Here is an 18,379-nt window from a genome sequence, read left to right as displayed (position 1 = left end):
TGCTTTGCTTCTGCAATAGTGTATATTTACTGTGTCTAATCTCATAAGTAGATTATTGACGCTGATACAATCTACGACATCATCAACCACTTTTAGATGTATGCACATTTGCATATCTGGTTCTCAAAAAGGGAAAAAGGAAAAAGTGTTGTGGAGTACTTTATCTTATCTTGTGATTCTAAAAAATTATATTTTTTGTATGTTTCAACACCTGTGTACGTCTTGAATAGAGATATTTTTACCTATTAAACTTGTATATTTTATTTTCCTATAGTCCAAGGACATTTTGACTTTTTTTTTTTTTTTTATAGTCCTATCATTTGAGAAATGATTTTCATTTATCAGGCAACTTTTGAACATTTTCTGAGTGCTTGACCCTCTAAGTCTCAATCAACTTTCGTAAAATATGGGGAACTCATTGCGCCAACCTTTCTAATTCCTACTATTCGAATAAGTTGATGAATATTCATTTATAATTCTGGGTCCAATAATAATTTTTTAAAAAGGTTTCTTCTTCTAAATATCAATGTGAAAAGAAGACTCAAAAAGTTTTTCTAAATTATCAGCTGTCACTTTTCAAGACTCAAAAGTTTTGAGAACGTGTTAAGAGTGTTCTTACTAGTACTATTTTGAAATTTAAAAGTTTCTGGATTTTTGAAACTTAATACAGTGTTCACTAATAAGTGAATTAATTTTGTCTAGTTAGTTACTTTCGGAAAATTTACTAATGTCATAAATTTTTCCATTTGACATGTAAATTCCCAAATAAACTTCTCACTCACTATCTTCTTATTTCTTCACAAACGGTGACAAAAAAAAGGAAGTACAAAGAAGAAAAAAAGTTAAGCATATCAGTAGGGGCGGTGATACAGATCCGTTTAGGGCCTAGGAAAAACTCATTGACTTTAGGTTAAATTCTGTATACGTGTTTTAAAAAATTGTAAATACCTTTTCTAAGAATTTAAAACCCTTTAACTGCCTCTGCATATATAAGCAAGCATAATGACAACTATTGCTGGCAATTTTGAAGAGGATATTTCTATATTCCGCTAGGAATTATTAGCACTGCAAAGACATTGTCTACACCACGCAGCTTCAGAAAATTTTCACTTTGACTCAAAGTTGTTAATTCTGTTTTGATTTTTTAAAAAAAATATTTAGAAAATTTATAATAAATACTCTTGAAATTTGTAGTTTAATTTTTTTGATCATTTGTGTGATTATAAATAATTTTATTATGGATAAAAAAAAATATTATTTTTGGGCCAATAAAAAGGAAATTATTGAGACAAGGGAATATTAGTTTGGGCAATTCATTGTCTTAATAAGTTTGGCAAAGGAAAAAGTATTATCCTTGTTGGATTAGGAAAACCTTTTTTTTATTGGTTTGAAATTACTTCTGGTTTATATATAAGCGTTATAATTGGAATTCATAAGTATTCTCCCCATTGAATAATTATTTCTATTTCTTCTCGAAAAATTAGACTTAGTCTAACCTTATTAAATTTTTGTATTATTTTTTGTCGAAAAAATAGAGTGTAGTTTCTAATTCATATAGTACTGGTCGGCGGTCACAGGGCTATATTATGACTAAAAAGTGACAAATATTTTCCCCAAATTCCACGGCACATTCACTTCTACTTACTAAAATCCTCCACTTCTTCACCAATTAATCAATCTCTTATTCTAATTTTTCTCTTAATTTTCAAGATTACTATGGATTCTTTTAGAATATGGTTCAAGTCTGTTGGGAAATTTCTTGGACAATTTAAAAAAGGGAAAGATAAACCAAAGAGAATGGCTTCTGATTTCAGTTGGTTATCAGGTTTTGCATCTATGAAATTGTCTAGTCAACTAAAATTAGTCTTTAAATTCATTGATGCAAATGGTGATGGAAAGATATCTCCTTTAGAGTTAACTGAAATTTTGTTGAGTGTTGGACATCATCAAGAATTGAAAGCTGCAGAGGAAATAGCAGAGGTTATGGTTAAAGAAATGGATTGTGATGGGGATGGATTGGTGGATTTGGATGAGTTCTTGAATGTTATGGGGGTAGAAAAAGATCAACTTTTTGGTGATTATGTAAGGAATATTGATGAGATAATTAGACAAGTTTTTCTTGTCTTTGATGTTGATAAAAATGGGCTTATATCAGCTAAGGAATTGAGGAGAGTTTTAATTAGTCTTGGTTGTGTTAATTGCAGTGTTAAAGAGTGTAGAAGAATGATTAAAGGGGTTGATAAAGATGGTGATGGATTTGTTAATTTTGAAGAATTTAAACAAATGATGGCTACTGGATGCAATCTTTAATCTTTTTTACTCTGTTTTTTTGTTTTGTTTATTGGAGTGTGAGTCTATGACATGCTTAAATGGAGCGTCATGTACAGTGAAGATTTATATAGCTAATTCTCGATTTGTTAGGAGGATTAAGACATACTTATTGTTGTTCTGTTAAAATTTCTTCAAACCAAGTGAGTTAATTAGTTTGTGGATTTTTTAAGTCTTTTAATTGTTGGGTTATGTAGAGTTCAGAATTTGTACAAGTTTTAATTCTCCTCTTTCCAAGTTCTATCTTTGATGCTTTGTGTTCTGAAGTGTACATGTTTGTGTGTGTATTTTCCATGTTTTTTTTTTGGATAATAGTTAGTTTACACGTGGCCTCAACTACTTATGTCCATCAAATTTGGACAAGTGTGTTTCTTCATTTGCCTGTCCACTAGTGAAAGTTGAACATTGCTTGGAAATTATTCCCTCTATTTATTTTTATTTATCCATTTTTAGAAAATAAATTTTCACTTTCCTTTGTTATCTTTCACTTATCCAAAAATAAAATAATTTTTTTCTTTTATATTTATTCTTAATATTAATTACTTATTCTTTCAAGTCATTTTTTAAAATCTAACACTAAACATTAGTTAATAGATATAATGTGGTAGAATAGTCATATCAATTAGAAATGACTCATCGATGCCGTTCATTAAAAGCCTAATGGATAAAATGTGGGTGGATCATTTTTTAATGGATTAGATTTTTAGTAGGTCTAATTTGGTGACGTAGACCTCTAACAAGAGGCCACATGGCAAAATTGATTTTATAAAAACATCTTTAAAAATGCGATGACATAAATGAGTCAAATTTTTAACGAATGATATAGATGAATCATTTCTAATAATTTGATGATATATTTAAGTCTTTTACTGTTTTTTTTTAGTTAGTGTGCCAAGACTAAATATGAAAAACAGAATTGAATGTGACAGACGATAGTTAACGGAGGATGAATAAGACTTTGTATTCTCAGGCAGTTAGGCTTGTGATTTTTCCATCATTTTGTTAAGGTTGTCTTCCATTGCCTCCAAAATATTACTAGTAAAATGAATGTAGGGTGAGAGAGTGATCTAAATAGTCAAAAAATTCTTGTCCCCCCCCCAATTTCCAGAGATCAGAGTGAAGATATGAAGACAAAAAAAAAAATATGTACAAGTATATCAAGGTGTGCATTCTTAAATTTATTTCCGTAATTCATAGAAATTGTAACGATCACTATTTTGAAGTCTGAAACAAAAGTGTTGCTTTTCTTTTTCTCTCTTTACTGCAACAAAATATTTGTTATTAAGTGACGAAGAAAATTGGTTCGATATCATTCTTGAGATATCTGATAGTAAAAGAAAGTACGAAAGAAGAAACATAAATGATGAATTTAATTTACACAAACATCCCCAATATTCATATCTTCTACAGCTGCGTTTTTTTTTTCATTCAATCTACGATATGGTGATATTCATATTGAAATCCAGCTACAAATGCAATTATTTTCTATAGTACAATTTACGAATATCATCCTAGGTTGGATATACAGACATTTAAATTGTGACCTTTTGATTAGGGCCATTCTAGCAAAGACGACAACAACGTACTCATTGTATTATTACGGCCCAACAAAGCCCATTGTATTATTACGGCCCAAATCAATTTCACCTTCCTAACCATCAATGGCCCAACATGTAGGACTTTGGTTAGTAAACAAGGAAGAATTTCTTTACAAAAACTGCACAATTAGACATACTTTACTACCATATATGCTATTATTACCTATATTTTATAAATATTACGTATTTTTTCACTAATTAAGAGTTTTCTATCATATATTAAAAAAGATACATTTAGATACATATATATATATGCTACCAGATACACTAAAATAGGGAGAGAGGCAAGCGAGACGGGAGGGAAGCAAGCGAGATTCGTTATGTATTACAGATACATAGGAGAGTGGGGAACAAGATGGGAGAGAGGCAAGGGAGGCGAGCAAGATTTGTTATATATTTCAAATACATGCGAATCTACTTTGATACAATGTATCTATAACAAATTACACCTAATTTTGACCTCATATATCCCGAGATACATGTATTTGAACGTATCTGAACGCACCAAAATCTGGTAAAATACGTAATATTACAAACTACAATATATCTAAGTAATAGTTCCTAAACTAGTGAAATTTATATAAGTTTCCCATTCTTTATCCATAATACTAGAAAATATATGTTTTGAAAGTAACCTAAAGTTTATATATAAAAGAAATGCCAATGAGGCAATGAGAATGGAGCATACAGTTTCTAGAGTGATATCCATTTTTTATTAAATAAAATAAAATAAATAAAAAAATTCATGACTATATTATTTGACCTTACCAAGAACTTCTTATGATACTTCTTAATTGAAAAGAAAAAAATTTCTTTTTTATTGATATTTATGAATTTTAAAAACAAATTAAACCAAGAATATGAAATCGGAAAAATAAAAATATAACATTAAGTAATAAAGATTCAGCAGTATATAACACTAGGATGCACCAAATTCATTAGTTTATATTTCTTATTAAAATCATACATGTATATAATGCATGTATAGCCAGTAAATTGCTGTTCTAATAATTAAATGGGTTTTGAAATTGTTCTCAGCATAGATTTATCTCAAAATTGCAAGTGTCTGCAAAAAGTACTAAAGATTCAGAAATTTGTTGTTTATTATTCCCTTTTTAAAAATTGGACAATATAATGGCACCACAAAAGTTCATATTTTTAAAATCAATCCTGTGCAAGATCCTATCTAAATTAATATAAATCTTTGGGTTAATTAGGATATTAATTTCATAGAACAAAGATTTTGTTGTCTAAACCTAATCAGAATATTTTAGCAGCCTAAATATGGTTATATTAAATTATCATTAAACACAAAAAATCTAAAGAGGGGTCTGTTGGATTTCCAATTATATATGGATAATGTTCATCAGATCATTTAGGACCCTATAATAAGTTTATATTCAATGTAACAGTCCATAATTTAATCAGCACTTTTCCAACATCCTCAAGACAATATTCTTATTGTATATAAAAAAAGAAGCTATTCTGAACATATTAATAAAAGTACAGTGGCATGAAAGTCAGGATTAAAATTAAATTGATCAGTTAAATATATGATCTATAGTTTGGTCGTTATCTAGGCATGTTGCAACATGTCCTAATCTTTTTTTCTTTCTCTTCATCTATTTTATGTGCTGCTCTTGTACCAACATGAAATTTTCTACCAATCCCAATATTCCTTTTCAGTGATCTAAATAAGATTTCGAAATACTCCCTTCATCCATTTTTACTATTTCACTGTATTAAAAATAAATATACATTTTTATTTGTCCAGTTTAAAAAATCAAAAGATAATTTATCTTTCTTTAAAGAGTGATGTAGTAAAATTATTATTTTATTTATTGCTCTTTAAAAGGTGTGTTAAATCAATACTGGATAAGTAAAAATAGACGAAAAAATGCTAATTAAGTACTCATCCGTTTATTAATTAAATTGCTAGGTTGCTCCCCTAACTTGGCACTCATACAAGACGATCAGTTGTTTAAAGGAAAAAAGTACTCATTTGGCCTTATTTTTCTAACTTCGAGAATTTTAGTAGTAGATATTATTTTTTGCATTTGGCCTTTAATTTCTTTTTCAAACCTGCTTAGGCTTTGCTGACCTATAGCGTTTTTTTTTTATAAAAAAAAAGAATAGTAAAAATAATTTTTTAAAAGATAAATAAATTAATATTTAACTTTAATTGTCTGGATAAAGTGGATATTAAAAGTGAGAAAGAGGAACGGTTTTTTTTAATTATTTATTCTGTAAATTTTGTGAAGTTATTATATAGTCATATTCCTGGGAGTAATATTGTTCTAGTAAAACTGATACTCACTTTCTGATTTCTTGCTCTCTAAGTCTTATTGCTGATCATGCCTGTAAACACGATTTATATATCCTTAATCAAATTATAACAAGTCTCTCTAATTATTTATTTAAGTTGATTACTTTTCTGAAAGCTTTTCAATAACACTTCATGAAGTTATCATTACAGACAGATCATAACTACACTTTAAAATATGCATCTACATATGTTATTATTATAAAATAGATTAGTATTAGTAGTTATAATTATAAGTAGTACTATGTAAAAGGAGTTCCTACTTCCTACCCTTTTAATAACTTTTAATTTTCACTTTGCTGCTGGAGGCTCCTCTAAATAATAATTAGTTAATTAACTAGTCCAAGTTGGCAGGCGCATATATAGAACTGTATCTAACTTCTTCTTTTTTAATTTGTCGGGACACTACAGCAAATAAAATGATTTACCACTAATAATATAATTGTTACTATATTATATTTAGCGATAATTATAAATATGAATATTTATAATCAACATTTTATATATAGATCGCTAAAGATTTTAAACTCTGAATACAATGACATTAACTCAATTGTCACTAAATATGTAGTCTAATGTAATTTGAGAATGAAAAAATATAGTGAGATTCAAACTCCCAACTGAGCTGCAACCCACTATAACATGTATCTATTTGGCTTCAACTCAGGTTAATTAATCAGGAAATCGATCGACTATAGTATACTTCATTCTTTTTCTGCATTATTTAATTAACTTTATAATAATAATAATAATAATAATAGGATACAATTCTTTAACCCAGATGAGCTTTTGCGTGTCGGATAAAGAACCTAGCTAGAATATGTTAATATAGCAACTTAGGAAATCCCATCTATTTTTTCCTGTTAATACTATTTAGAAAATATCAAAAGGGAAGAAGAAGGAGATAAAAATGTTGAATAAAAACTTCTTTCTGTATAATTAATTAGACATTAGCATGAACTCGATGGGTAACAAAGTAATTACCAACAAATTAAATCACTAGTAGTTGAACTCGCAAGAAGTTTGTTAGGGATCATTCATGAAAAGCCAATACAAGATTTGACAATTAATCGAGGCACCTTCTAGGTTTTCACCCTAGAGAACAAAGCCGTGAGACTCTCAAAAGGTTGAGCCAACGGACAATAACTTAATAGTTGAATTTGAACAGTGATTTATATATGATATCAGAGCTAATATACACGTCCTTCATTGTGACATGATGTGACAAACTTTAGTGAGGATACCGATTCCATAACAAGGTGTAAGTGATCTAATTAATTTTTAGAATTAGATTCTGAACTAATATATTCAGTTTTAAAAGGGGAAAAGTGTAATTTATTAGATGCTAAGTTTTTTGCATTTCAGAAATTCTACTACCTTGAATACTATTAAAAGTTGCAATATTCAGAAATATATGGCTTGAAAAAACCACAGTCTTGCCGCCAGCAATTAACTTTCTATTATTTGACCTTATTAAAAAAAAACATGGCGTTTAATTCAAAGTTTGAAAAATTGAAAATGCCTGAGTGAGTTATCTCTAAGCAGTTCAGATTTCATACTTGATCATTTTTATATTGAATTAAATGTCTCAAATGGAATGCTAATACCTAATTAGTGGGCTATAAAGAAATAGTCATCTCCTCATAGAAGCTCACTGATTGGTATGATGATTAGTTAGCTTTCCATGTTGTTTGAAAATTAGTTCTCACGACGATTGACTTATGAAAACATCACTATATATATTTTTCTTAATCAATCTACTTTTCATTAAACTATTCGGTATAATTAGAAGTCCATCAACTTGATTAATCCAAATTCAAATGAAATATACTTAATACTTATTAAGAGGGGTAAAATGCTCCATAATGAAAAATTTTAGATTCCTCTATTTCAAAATTAAGATTTCGGATTAAAACTAAAAGAAAAATTAATCAATTGATTACGATGGTTAATTAAAGGTGAATGAAATAAATTTTGATTTACTTAAAGTTTAATATACATAAAGACTTGTTAACATCAACAAGACCAACAACAACACTTGGCTAAATGGGAAGAATTTTTGTTCTCACATGAAAACAAGCTAAGACATATATGATCAATAATGTCAATCAAATTGATGTGAAAAGAGAGGGTTGACATAATGCTAAAGCCAAAATAATGGACATTAATTAAAATAATAATTAATTAATTAAAGAAGTTGATGAGTAATAAAAGGGTAGCAGGTGGGCGAGTGGATCGAATCCAAACCGATCACTCTCATCCTTCACGTGGATAAGCCTTAATTTGGTCGGCTGTTTAAGACTTTAATTATTCCAATTAATTAAAGTCCCTAGCTACTTGCTTTTTAATTAATCTCAACTTGAAACCTCAATCACAAATTAGTATACGACAAATTAGTTTACATTCTCTTTCATTTTTCTTCGTTAAATTATTTTACAGATATTAGACTTTACGAATACTTACATTCTAAAATAACATATTTGGTGACAATTAAATTGTTGTCGCTAATTAATTACTGCTAAAATTCATTTTTATAGTAATGATCTTACTATTAAGTGATACAGTACAATATTATTAAGCGTGTGTTGCTTCTAATTAGATGGAGAGACACCTTCAAAATTTAAATTAGTAAGAAATATATATATATTCTTCTTTTCTGCAATATTATTAAGCGTGTGTTGCTATTAATTAGATCAAAAAATTTCTGACAATCATCTTCTTCTTCTTTTCTGCACTTCTTAAAAAACGTGTGATATACTGTCTTTGAGTGGTTCACAGTCACCTTAATTTGTTGTACCTCTATTTTTGGTGAGTAAATCGTTCTATCCTGGGAGGAAAGATTCCCAAAACCTCGGGTACGTTAAGGGGGATAATTTTCTTAAGGACACACTATGCATTCAGTGGGCTCGATTTTTGTTCTTACATAATTTTTCAGATACTGTTCTTATTTTCAGTTTTTGTCTTTTATTTTCAGAAATTATTGTTACTGTTTCAACGTTTTACAACACAGATTACTAACAATCTTAAGAAAATTACTATTATTTTTTCTTTCATATTAAACTGTATTCTGTTTTGGAGACTAAAACCTGTGTGATTTTCTACTCCGTATAAAATGAATATTCTGACTTGAAAAGTATAAAAACTTCGTTGGAATATTAAAGTTCATACTTGTACAACGATTTGAAGAATATAAAAACTTCATCGTTGTTGTTGTAAAAAGTTTGATATTCTAAAGTATTAAGACAGTTTGTCTATTTTGACAGTGAAAAAGAAATGACAAGTGAAACTGCTACTACTTCTGCGTCTGTTGCTGCAACAAGCCGCACTGCTGTGCCACCGGCGAAAAAATCAGAAAATTTTTCTGGAGCCAACGTCAAAGGATGGCAACAAAGGGTGTTCTTTTGGCTTACCAATCTTGGTATGTAGAAATTCACCAGCGAAGACACTCCTGTGCCTGCTGCTGAAATGCCGGCCAATGAAAAATTTATGATTTCTGAGGCATGAACACATGCGGATTTTCTATGCAAGGGCTACATCCTAAGTGCTTTGGATGATGATTTGTACAATGTCTACAGTGCTATGAAAACTTCTAAAGAATTGTGGGATGCACTTGAGAAGAAGTATAAGACTGAAGACGCATGCTTGAAAAAATCTGTGGTTGCTAAGTTTCTAGACTATAAAATGATAGATAGCAGAACCATTGGAACCCAAGTTCAAGAACTATAACTTATTTTTCATGACCTTATTGCTAAAGGTATGGTAGTTAATTAAGCATTTTAAGTGGCTGCAATGATAAAAAAGTTGCCTCTTTCGTAGAGAGATTTCAAAAATTATCTAAAGCACAAGCGCAAGAAAATGAAGTTGGAAGATCTTGTGATCCGTCTCAAGATTGAGGAAGATAACAAAACAGCCGAAAAGAAGTCGCGTGGAAATTCAACGATTATGGGAGCGAACATCGTTGAAGATGCTGCTCCAAAGAATAAGAAAAGGAAGAAACCTTTTGGAAAGAATAAGGAGCAGAACAAGAAAAAATTCAGTGGGCTCGATTTTTGTTTTTACATAATTTTTCAGATATTGTTCTTATTTTCAGTTTATGTCTTTTATTTTCAGAAATTATTGTACTGTTTCAACGTTTTACAATACAGATTTCTAACAAAGAATATATTCCTTGTCAACGATAGCCTAAGAGCAAGTCAAAACTACGAGAAGGGCGCGAGAAGTTTTGTGAAGGTAGAGAGAGATTATGTTATAATACAAATAATAATACGAAGCAGATGTAGATCAAGTGGGATAAACATGGGATACGAATCCACTAATGGAAAAGTGAGTAAAAGATTCCGAAAGCCAAAGAACCCTAGTTAGGTGCTCTTCACATGAAGGGAAAAAGATATAGTGGTCCATGATCATGTTTCTGCCGCAACATTAGCTTGTCTAATTGGAAGGTTATGGGGTTTCATTTGTTTAATAAGACAATGAGTAGCTGATTAATTAAGATAGGGACAATATTATTACTAACATCATCGTGGTTGTCCAATCTTTGCAACAATTTCCTATGTTTTTTCCCCAAGTTAGCTAGTGGGAACTGGGAAGAAGAACAAGACCATTTCTACCTTGAAGACCCCACTTTTTCAAGATTCCAATACAAAGACAATATGGTTGGTACATCTTTGGAAACTCATTGTCTTAAATTTATCTTGCACTTCTAAATTGATAAATAATTAATAAAAAAAAAATATTTTTAAAATCACAACAAATAATTTGAAACAAAAGGAAATATATCTATAGAATACTTATGACTTCAATTCCTTCATGCTTGTTTTTATATTGTAAAAAGTAAAATAGATCTAGTTTTTGTTGATTATTTTTTTGTGGTGGTGGAGTTCCTTTTTCTTATTATTTTTTTTTTGGTTCTATAGGATAGTTTTTTGAAAAAATTATCTAAATACACAACTTATTTTATTATATTTTTAATTTTTTTTTTACCATTGAAAAAAATTATAAAAATTTCTACTCTCTCATATTCTTGGATACATACATCACTTTATGCGATGTATTAGTCGAATACATTGCTTTACACGATATATCGATCAAATTTAAGAGATTTTTATAATTTGGAAAAAAAATAAAAATATAATGTAATACAAACAAAATAAAAATCTCTCTACTTCTATGTCTAGTAGACTTGGCCCGACCTCGTTAAGTTTTAATTTTATGTTTTTTTTTTCTTATTTATTTGCTTTGATTATGCAATTGTGTGCTAATTACGTCACCATCTTCTGTAACATTTCCCCATTTTCCTTTCTGGTTGTTTGGGACATATGTCATATTCTTAAAGTGGACCTCAATCTTTGCCTTCAGTCAGACTTATTACTCGGAAGAAATAATTGGAACAATATACAGTGGTGAATTAAAGATGTAACCGATGTTATTTATGTTGAATTAAGAGAGTGAATTTTGAAAATATATTTAATTTTATTTACAATTATTTTTCACATATGGATATTGATTCATTCGACCTTGAAACACTAATTTTACTAACCTTCACCACAATATAACATAGAATTGGATGTCCTAGTATATATAGGACTACTAATTATGAATGGCAGAAATGTCTCTTTATATTTGATCTCCTATGATAAAGTATATGACTCACAGCCCAAGAACATATTAAAAATCCTAGGTTTCTATTCAAGAAAGCTAGAGTATATATTACCAAAAAATAATAATGGTATCACAACATTTGTTTCTTGAAATTTTTGTGAAATGATGACATGCATATTTTTCGAATTAAGACTCTGATTGGAATGAGGAAATGTCTAGCATTACCAATTGGACTCTTATGCAAAGGTAAAAAAAACTTATATTCTCTTTTTATAAAGAAAAAGAATAGCAGAAATGCCAATCATTTGGGAAACCATTGGCCAGATATGTAGTTCTACTAAACAAGGGGGAAAAAAGTGCTGGATAATTTAAAGAAAGAGTAGATATGTAAGAGGATGGCATTAATTTCAGTTCCTGGAAAGGTGGTGGGAGAATCGTTGACTGACCTTGAAAATGATGTTTTTGCTCTATTATTTGCTTTGTTTGTAAGTCATTTCTTTTTTGTTTGTGTAATTTCAAATATTTTAACTTTTTATGATAATTTATTTTTCATACCTTCTAAATGTCTAATTATCAACTACCATCCCTTACAATTATGCAGCTGTGTGCTAATTAAGTCACTATCTTCTTCCCCATTTTCCTTTCTGGTTGTTTGGGACAGTTAAGATGGTGTCATATTCTTGATGTTGACCTGAATCTTTGCCTTTATTCAGATTTATTACTCGGAAGATTTAATTGGAACAATATGCAGTAGTGAATTAAAGATTTATTACTCGGAAGATTTAATTGGAACAATATGCAGTAGTGAATTATGTTGAATTAAAACAGTGAATTTTGAAAATATATTCAACTGCCATCTCTTACAATTATCATATCAACCACAATCTCTAATTGCCACTATGGATCGTCATCAATAATAGCAACCATTTATAATTGTCATCATCAATCACTATTTAAAATTATCGTGACCAATAACTATTATTATAGTTATGCATTAATCACTATTGAGGATCAACCCCATAAGTTATCACTATACATCAGCTAAGATGATATCATTCACCATCAACATTAGAAATTAAAGAAGAAGGCGGGCCGGTTAACCTGGGTAGGGACCCCACATTATTATTTAGATTCTTCATTATCCAATTGCCAACCATTATATTCTAACCAGATTAATATAGTACTTAATAAACAATATTATTATTGTCATTATTATTACAATTAATCATTATATAATAGAAGCAGCAAGGACCATGCATATTAATATATCATAATTTGACATCATTTTATTAATAATATTATAGTAAATTAAAAATTAACTTCTTTAATCTTTGAGTATGAGAAACTAACCTTTTGAATGAGATGAGAATCTCCTTGATAAAAACATTGTAATCATTTACAATTTATTAAATATAAATTTGTAGAATGGTTCAATTTATATTAAATTCAAGATATATTAGTCCAAATAAATATTTTGGATTAATAAAATTGAGTCAATTATTTAAGCCCAATAAATGTGGATTTAATTAAAAAAACTAAATTCATTGATTTGGGCTATAAAGATGACTCCACTTTGTTAAGCCCAATATCATCTTATCCTAGAGGCCCATTTTTATGCCACATATCAAAGTTATGTGGCAATCCAAGTCAAGTTAAATAAGCCACTAGAATTATGCCATGTGCCAAAGTTAGGTGGCAATCCAAGTCAAATTAAATAAGCCACTAGAATTATGCCATGTGCCAAAGTTAGGTGGCAATCCAAGTCAAATTAAATAAGCCACTAAAATCATGCCACGTGTCAAAGTTAGGTGGCAATCCAGGTCAAATTAAATAAACCACTAAAATCATGTCACATGTCAAAGTTATGTGGCAATCTAAGTCAAATTAAATGAGCCACTAGAATAATGCCACGTGTCTATGTGACATGTTCTGACCAATCAAATTAAAACTCTTCAACAAAGAAATCTGATTGGTCTGTTCAAACCAACCAATCAAATCACACCCTCATACCACTCCCTACAACTATAAATAGGGGTCCTCATTATTCTGAAAGCGGGGTTTTTTTGGAAGAACAAGAAGCAAGAAGAGAGCCCGTGGATCAAAGACCGCAAATTCTCTACAAAGCTACAAAGTTCAAGCAATCAAATTCAAGTTCAAGATCAAGAACGAAGAAGAAGATCAAGATCAAGTTACTTGTTCATCTTTACTGTTCGTCATAACCATACAAGTGTTCGTGACGAATAATTCAAATCCAAATTCGAAGACGAAGATTCAAGATCAAGCTATTCAAGCCCTTGACTCTAAATCAAAATCAAATTCAAGTTAACGTGTTTCATATTATTTGAAGAATCAGAGGATTATTATAGAGATTGTAACCGCATTACATTTTGAAATCAAATATTACACTTTGTTACTCCAATTTTCCGGTCTTGATTATTTATTTTTCTCGGCTCAAAAATTTGTTGTTTACAAACATTAATAAGAAAAATGACAGACTTTCAGAATTTCCAAATAACTCATAAAGGGGAAAATGTCATTTTTTAAAGGGCATGTAAATTTAGCACTAAACTGACAGAAAAAGTTGAATGAACTTTGAGAAGCTTCACTTCAACAGTAAAAAAATTCGTTTTTACTAAGCATTTATAGTTAACTTGCAAGATTAAGTAGTTTGGTCTGATAGGTGCACTAATTATTACACCGTTAAGCTGACTATACCGAATTGCTGCCGTGAGGCTTCTTAGTATATGCTTAAATTGAATGGAATGTAATTATGTTGTACTTGTACACTATCAAACTTTGGGATTGTAATCGGGTCTTGATTCTTGAATTTTTCCGTATTCAAGTCTTATCTCAATTTTTTTAGTATACTAAATTCATATTGACTGTGATATAAAGAAATAATTGATGTTATTGTACTCCACAGTACACAATCAATGTCTAAATAATAGTAGTAATTTGTGTTGGATTTGCCCGTGTTCAAATCTTATCTCAAACTACTTCATCGGTTGTTCTTTAATCCAAAAAGGTTTTTTAAAAACATTTATCATTTTAAGAAACAAAGAATGCTTTAGTTGTTTTTTCAAAGAGGAAATAGCGATTTTAATCTGAGTGTTACTGCATAATTTCAGTTTTAGTCTCTGTGTTATTTGACTATGCATATTTAACCTTCATTTATTTGAAGTATTTGGTTTTAGTCTTTGAAGTTGATAAAAGTTAAATATTTAACAAAATGACTATTTGATAATATATAAAATAAAATAAAGGCTTGGTGATTTTAAATGCTTGAGGAATTATGTATATAAAATTAAAATTATACTTTTTTCATTAGCTCCATTTTATTCAAATATTCTATGCTTTGTTTTTTTATTCCTTAGCTACTCGTTCTTCCTCTATTTTTCAATGGTTACTAATCAAGGTTAAATACGATTACATTTGATGATTTATTGGGTGGGTAGACTCCTTAAGGTTATCAATGGTGTCCTAACAACTTTCACTCTTTAAAAAATTTAATATTTAATTTAATTTTTTATCCACATAATTCTTCAAGCATTTAGAATCACCAAGCCTTCAATTTATTTTATTTTAAATATTTTAAAAAAATTATTTTGTTAACTAATTAACTTTTGTTAACTCCAAGACCAAAATCGCACACTTCAAATAATTGAAGGTTAAATGTGTATAGTCAAATAACACAGAAACTAAAACTGAAATTATGCAATAACACAAGGACTAAAACCATTATTTCCTCTTTTTCAAAAAAAAAGAAAAAAGAAAAAGACATGCAGTCATAAATTACTTTTTTAAAAAAAAAGAGATTAAAGGTAATTTAGTCCAACACTTACTCTTTATGATTAATAAATATTGATAAGTTGTAAACGTGATGCAATGTGCGCTGGGAATAGAAAGTGGAAGTGCACTAGTTTGTTTGAGGAGGGAGGGGTAATAATCACTCAAGAACCAATAATCAGTCAGAATGAAGACAATTAGCAGGAGTTTTATTCACCCAAAATTAATTTCGTAAAGTCGTAAGATTTTTTAGTATCTCGATTATCGTTTTAAACTATCAAACTGATAAATACATCACCATCTATTATCGCTATCCAGACCTCACTTGATTCAGATTTCATCCAAATTTGGCCTAGACTCAAATTTTTTAAATTACTACTCGAAAGTTTTCTGGACCAATTTCCTTTTCCATTGACTTATGCATAACGATGGAAACAAATTGTTACAATAATTGTAAAAAAATGTTGATTGTCCATGTTGGTGTGTTAGAAGAAAAAAAAATGCATTAGGCATGAGTGAGAGAACAGAGGAGCAGAGGAAAGAGGAGCACGAGTAGGTAGCAGCAGGAGGCAGGAGGGCGTTCGTGGTGGCAAAAGACTTAAGATGTCAGTGCAACCCACTCTGTATGCCCACTCTTGTTGGTTTAATTTCTATTTCCAATAGACTCAGTAATTCCCTTTGACCAATTGAATTAATTTCTCTCCTCAAACTTCTCTCTTTTTGCATTGAAAATATCCCCACTCCCTGTCACTAGAAGGCCGAAATTTACACTCTCATCATTCGACTTGTGACTCTCTCTATATATATGATGCTTAGTTGGCACATATAGTGTTATTATATGCAATTCAAATACTTTATATTATATTTGTTGTGATTATTCATCTTGAGCTGGTTTCATTGATTGTTCAAATTGTATAAAGATAAAGTAAATCAATTTTTAAAGTAAGCGATAAATTAAGGTGATATGACACCATTTTAGAATGACCGTATGCATATATCATTAGTAAGTTAAAAAAAATATCCCTATAAAAGATCAAAATATTAGCAATGGATAAACGTTATCATTTTGAAGGGAGTTAATAACCATGGAATGGAGGATGATATTGCCGCAAATCAAAATATTTTACGAACTTCTCCGAGACTGTCTAATTTAATTGTGTGAGAGCAATTAATCATAATTATCTTAATACCATATTGTTCTCGTGATTGTTTGTTATTATTTAATTAACCTTAATATACTCTTAGCTAATATTATTTAGTTTGAGTTAAGTCAGTACATTTTACAGCTATTAATATGAGATTAATTTTACTCTCACGCTCAACAATTTTCCGATAAAAATGCATCTTTATTCCGTTCTTACACTTGCACATTAGGCTAGGCGAGATATATGAGCGAATTTCGTTAAGTAGGTAAATGTTGTTAGAAAAAAATGGTTCATTTTTGACACACGGTAAATGACTAACGCATAGTGCATTTTGCGACATTATAAATTTCGATGGCTGCATTTAATTACTCACTCTTTTGTTCATTTATCTATTAGTTTAGTTTACTCCTACTTATATGAGTATCTGACTAATCATGACCTAATTTGCAGATTTTAAAATTCCTCCTGTTTAAATATTCTTTTGAAGCATTTCAACTTGCAAGTAGAATAGAAATTAAGATACGAGTTGCGTCACAATATTATACTTTCTTCTTGATCCTTTTTTTAAAAATAATTATAGTGTTTAGGTCAATTTATGTGTACTTCAATAGAAAAGTTTTTTTTTTTTTGAAAAATATTGTTGTAGAATCAAAGACGTTATGTAAAATTTAGAAGAGATGATGGAGTAAAAATGATTTGATATTAAATATATCCGGATCTAAGGATATTTACATATATAGACAGAAAATAAAATGAAAATGGTGGGAATTGATGAGAGAAAAAAGGCAATACTCAGTCCCCAAAAACAATAAAGCCACCCAAGATGATCAGACCGTGTCTTCTGGGGGAGCAGCCAAATACATACACACGCACACTCTCTTCTGTTTGTCCTTGCTCTCTTTATCACCAAGTGTTAAAAAGAATGACAAAACTCCCGATTAATGATATGGTTGAAATCCATATATGATTTGGGCGATTCTCTTCCTTTTGACCTAATTTTTATGGTTCGAATTAGACTTAAGACTTAATTTTATATGATATCAGAACATGACTCATCTTACGCATCAAATGCTAAGCTGATATATTACTTAAGAAAGATTTAATTAAATGTGTAGTCTATTAAATTAATTTTATTAATGATATTTTAAAATTTTAAATTTAACTAAAGATAGTATTAAAAAAAACTCTAAATTTAATTAAAATAAACCAATACAATAAAATATCTATTTTTAATACATAAGTCTAGTAAAATGAACCGGAGGAGTACGTGATTTGATTCTCCTTCTCTTCCTCTTCTCCCTAAGCTCGTTATGGCACTCTCTACGTGAATTCCGAGTCCTATTTTTTTGTAACGCTTCTCAACTACCAATTATCAATGCTCAACATTATATTTGCACTAATCATAATTCATATGATGCTGTTTGTGAAAGCTTGTCTATGTTTATTATGAATATATTTAAAATGTTTTTATAAGTCAAAATCAGTTTAAAATCATAAATTGGTCATGACTCCCAACTTATGCTCTTAATATTCATAAGTACTTATTGAATATGTACAATCAACTAATTCAACTATGCTTTATATTAATTATGATTAAG

At 29.5% G+C, this 18,379-nt stretch overlaps 1 protein-coding gene across 1 annotated transcript; it reads left to right on the top strand.

Moving 5' to 3' along the window:
* Positions 1-1,432: 1,432 nt before the first annotated feature.
* On the top strand, positions 1,433-2,704 carry LOC129884763 (probable calcium-binding protein CML23). The gene has a single exon (XM_055959045.1). The coding sequence runs from the start codon at positions 1,717-1,719 to the stop codon at positions 2,308-2,310; it is 594 nt and encodes a 197-aa protein (XP_055815020.1). The 5' UTR covers positions 1,433-1,716; the 3' UTR covers positions 2,311-2,704.
* Positions 2,705-18,379: the final 15,675 nt, after the last annotated feature.

The sequence above is a fragment of the Solanum dulcamara genome, chromosome 4, assembly GCF_947179165.1.
Source record: "Solanum dulcamara chromosome 4, daSolDulc1.2, whole genome shotgun sequence".
In the NCBI taxonomy this organism is placed as follows: domain Eukaryota; kingdom Viridiplantae; phylum Streptophyta; class Magnoliopsida; order Solanales; family Solanaceae; genus Solanum; species Solanum dulcamara.
The sequence above is the reverse complement of the archived record's forward strand: the minus strand, read 5'-3'. Positions and strand labels throughout refer to the sequence as shown.

What these genes read in the sequence shown, in the direction of transcription:
- LOC129884763 (XM_055959045.1), top strand. Translation starts at nt 1,717, where the DNA reads ATGGATTCTTTTAGAATATGGTTCAAGTCTGTTGGGAAATTTCTTGGA.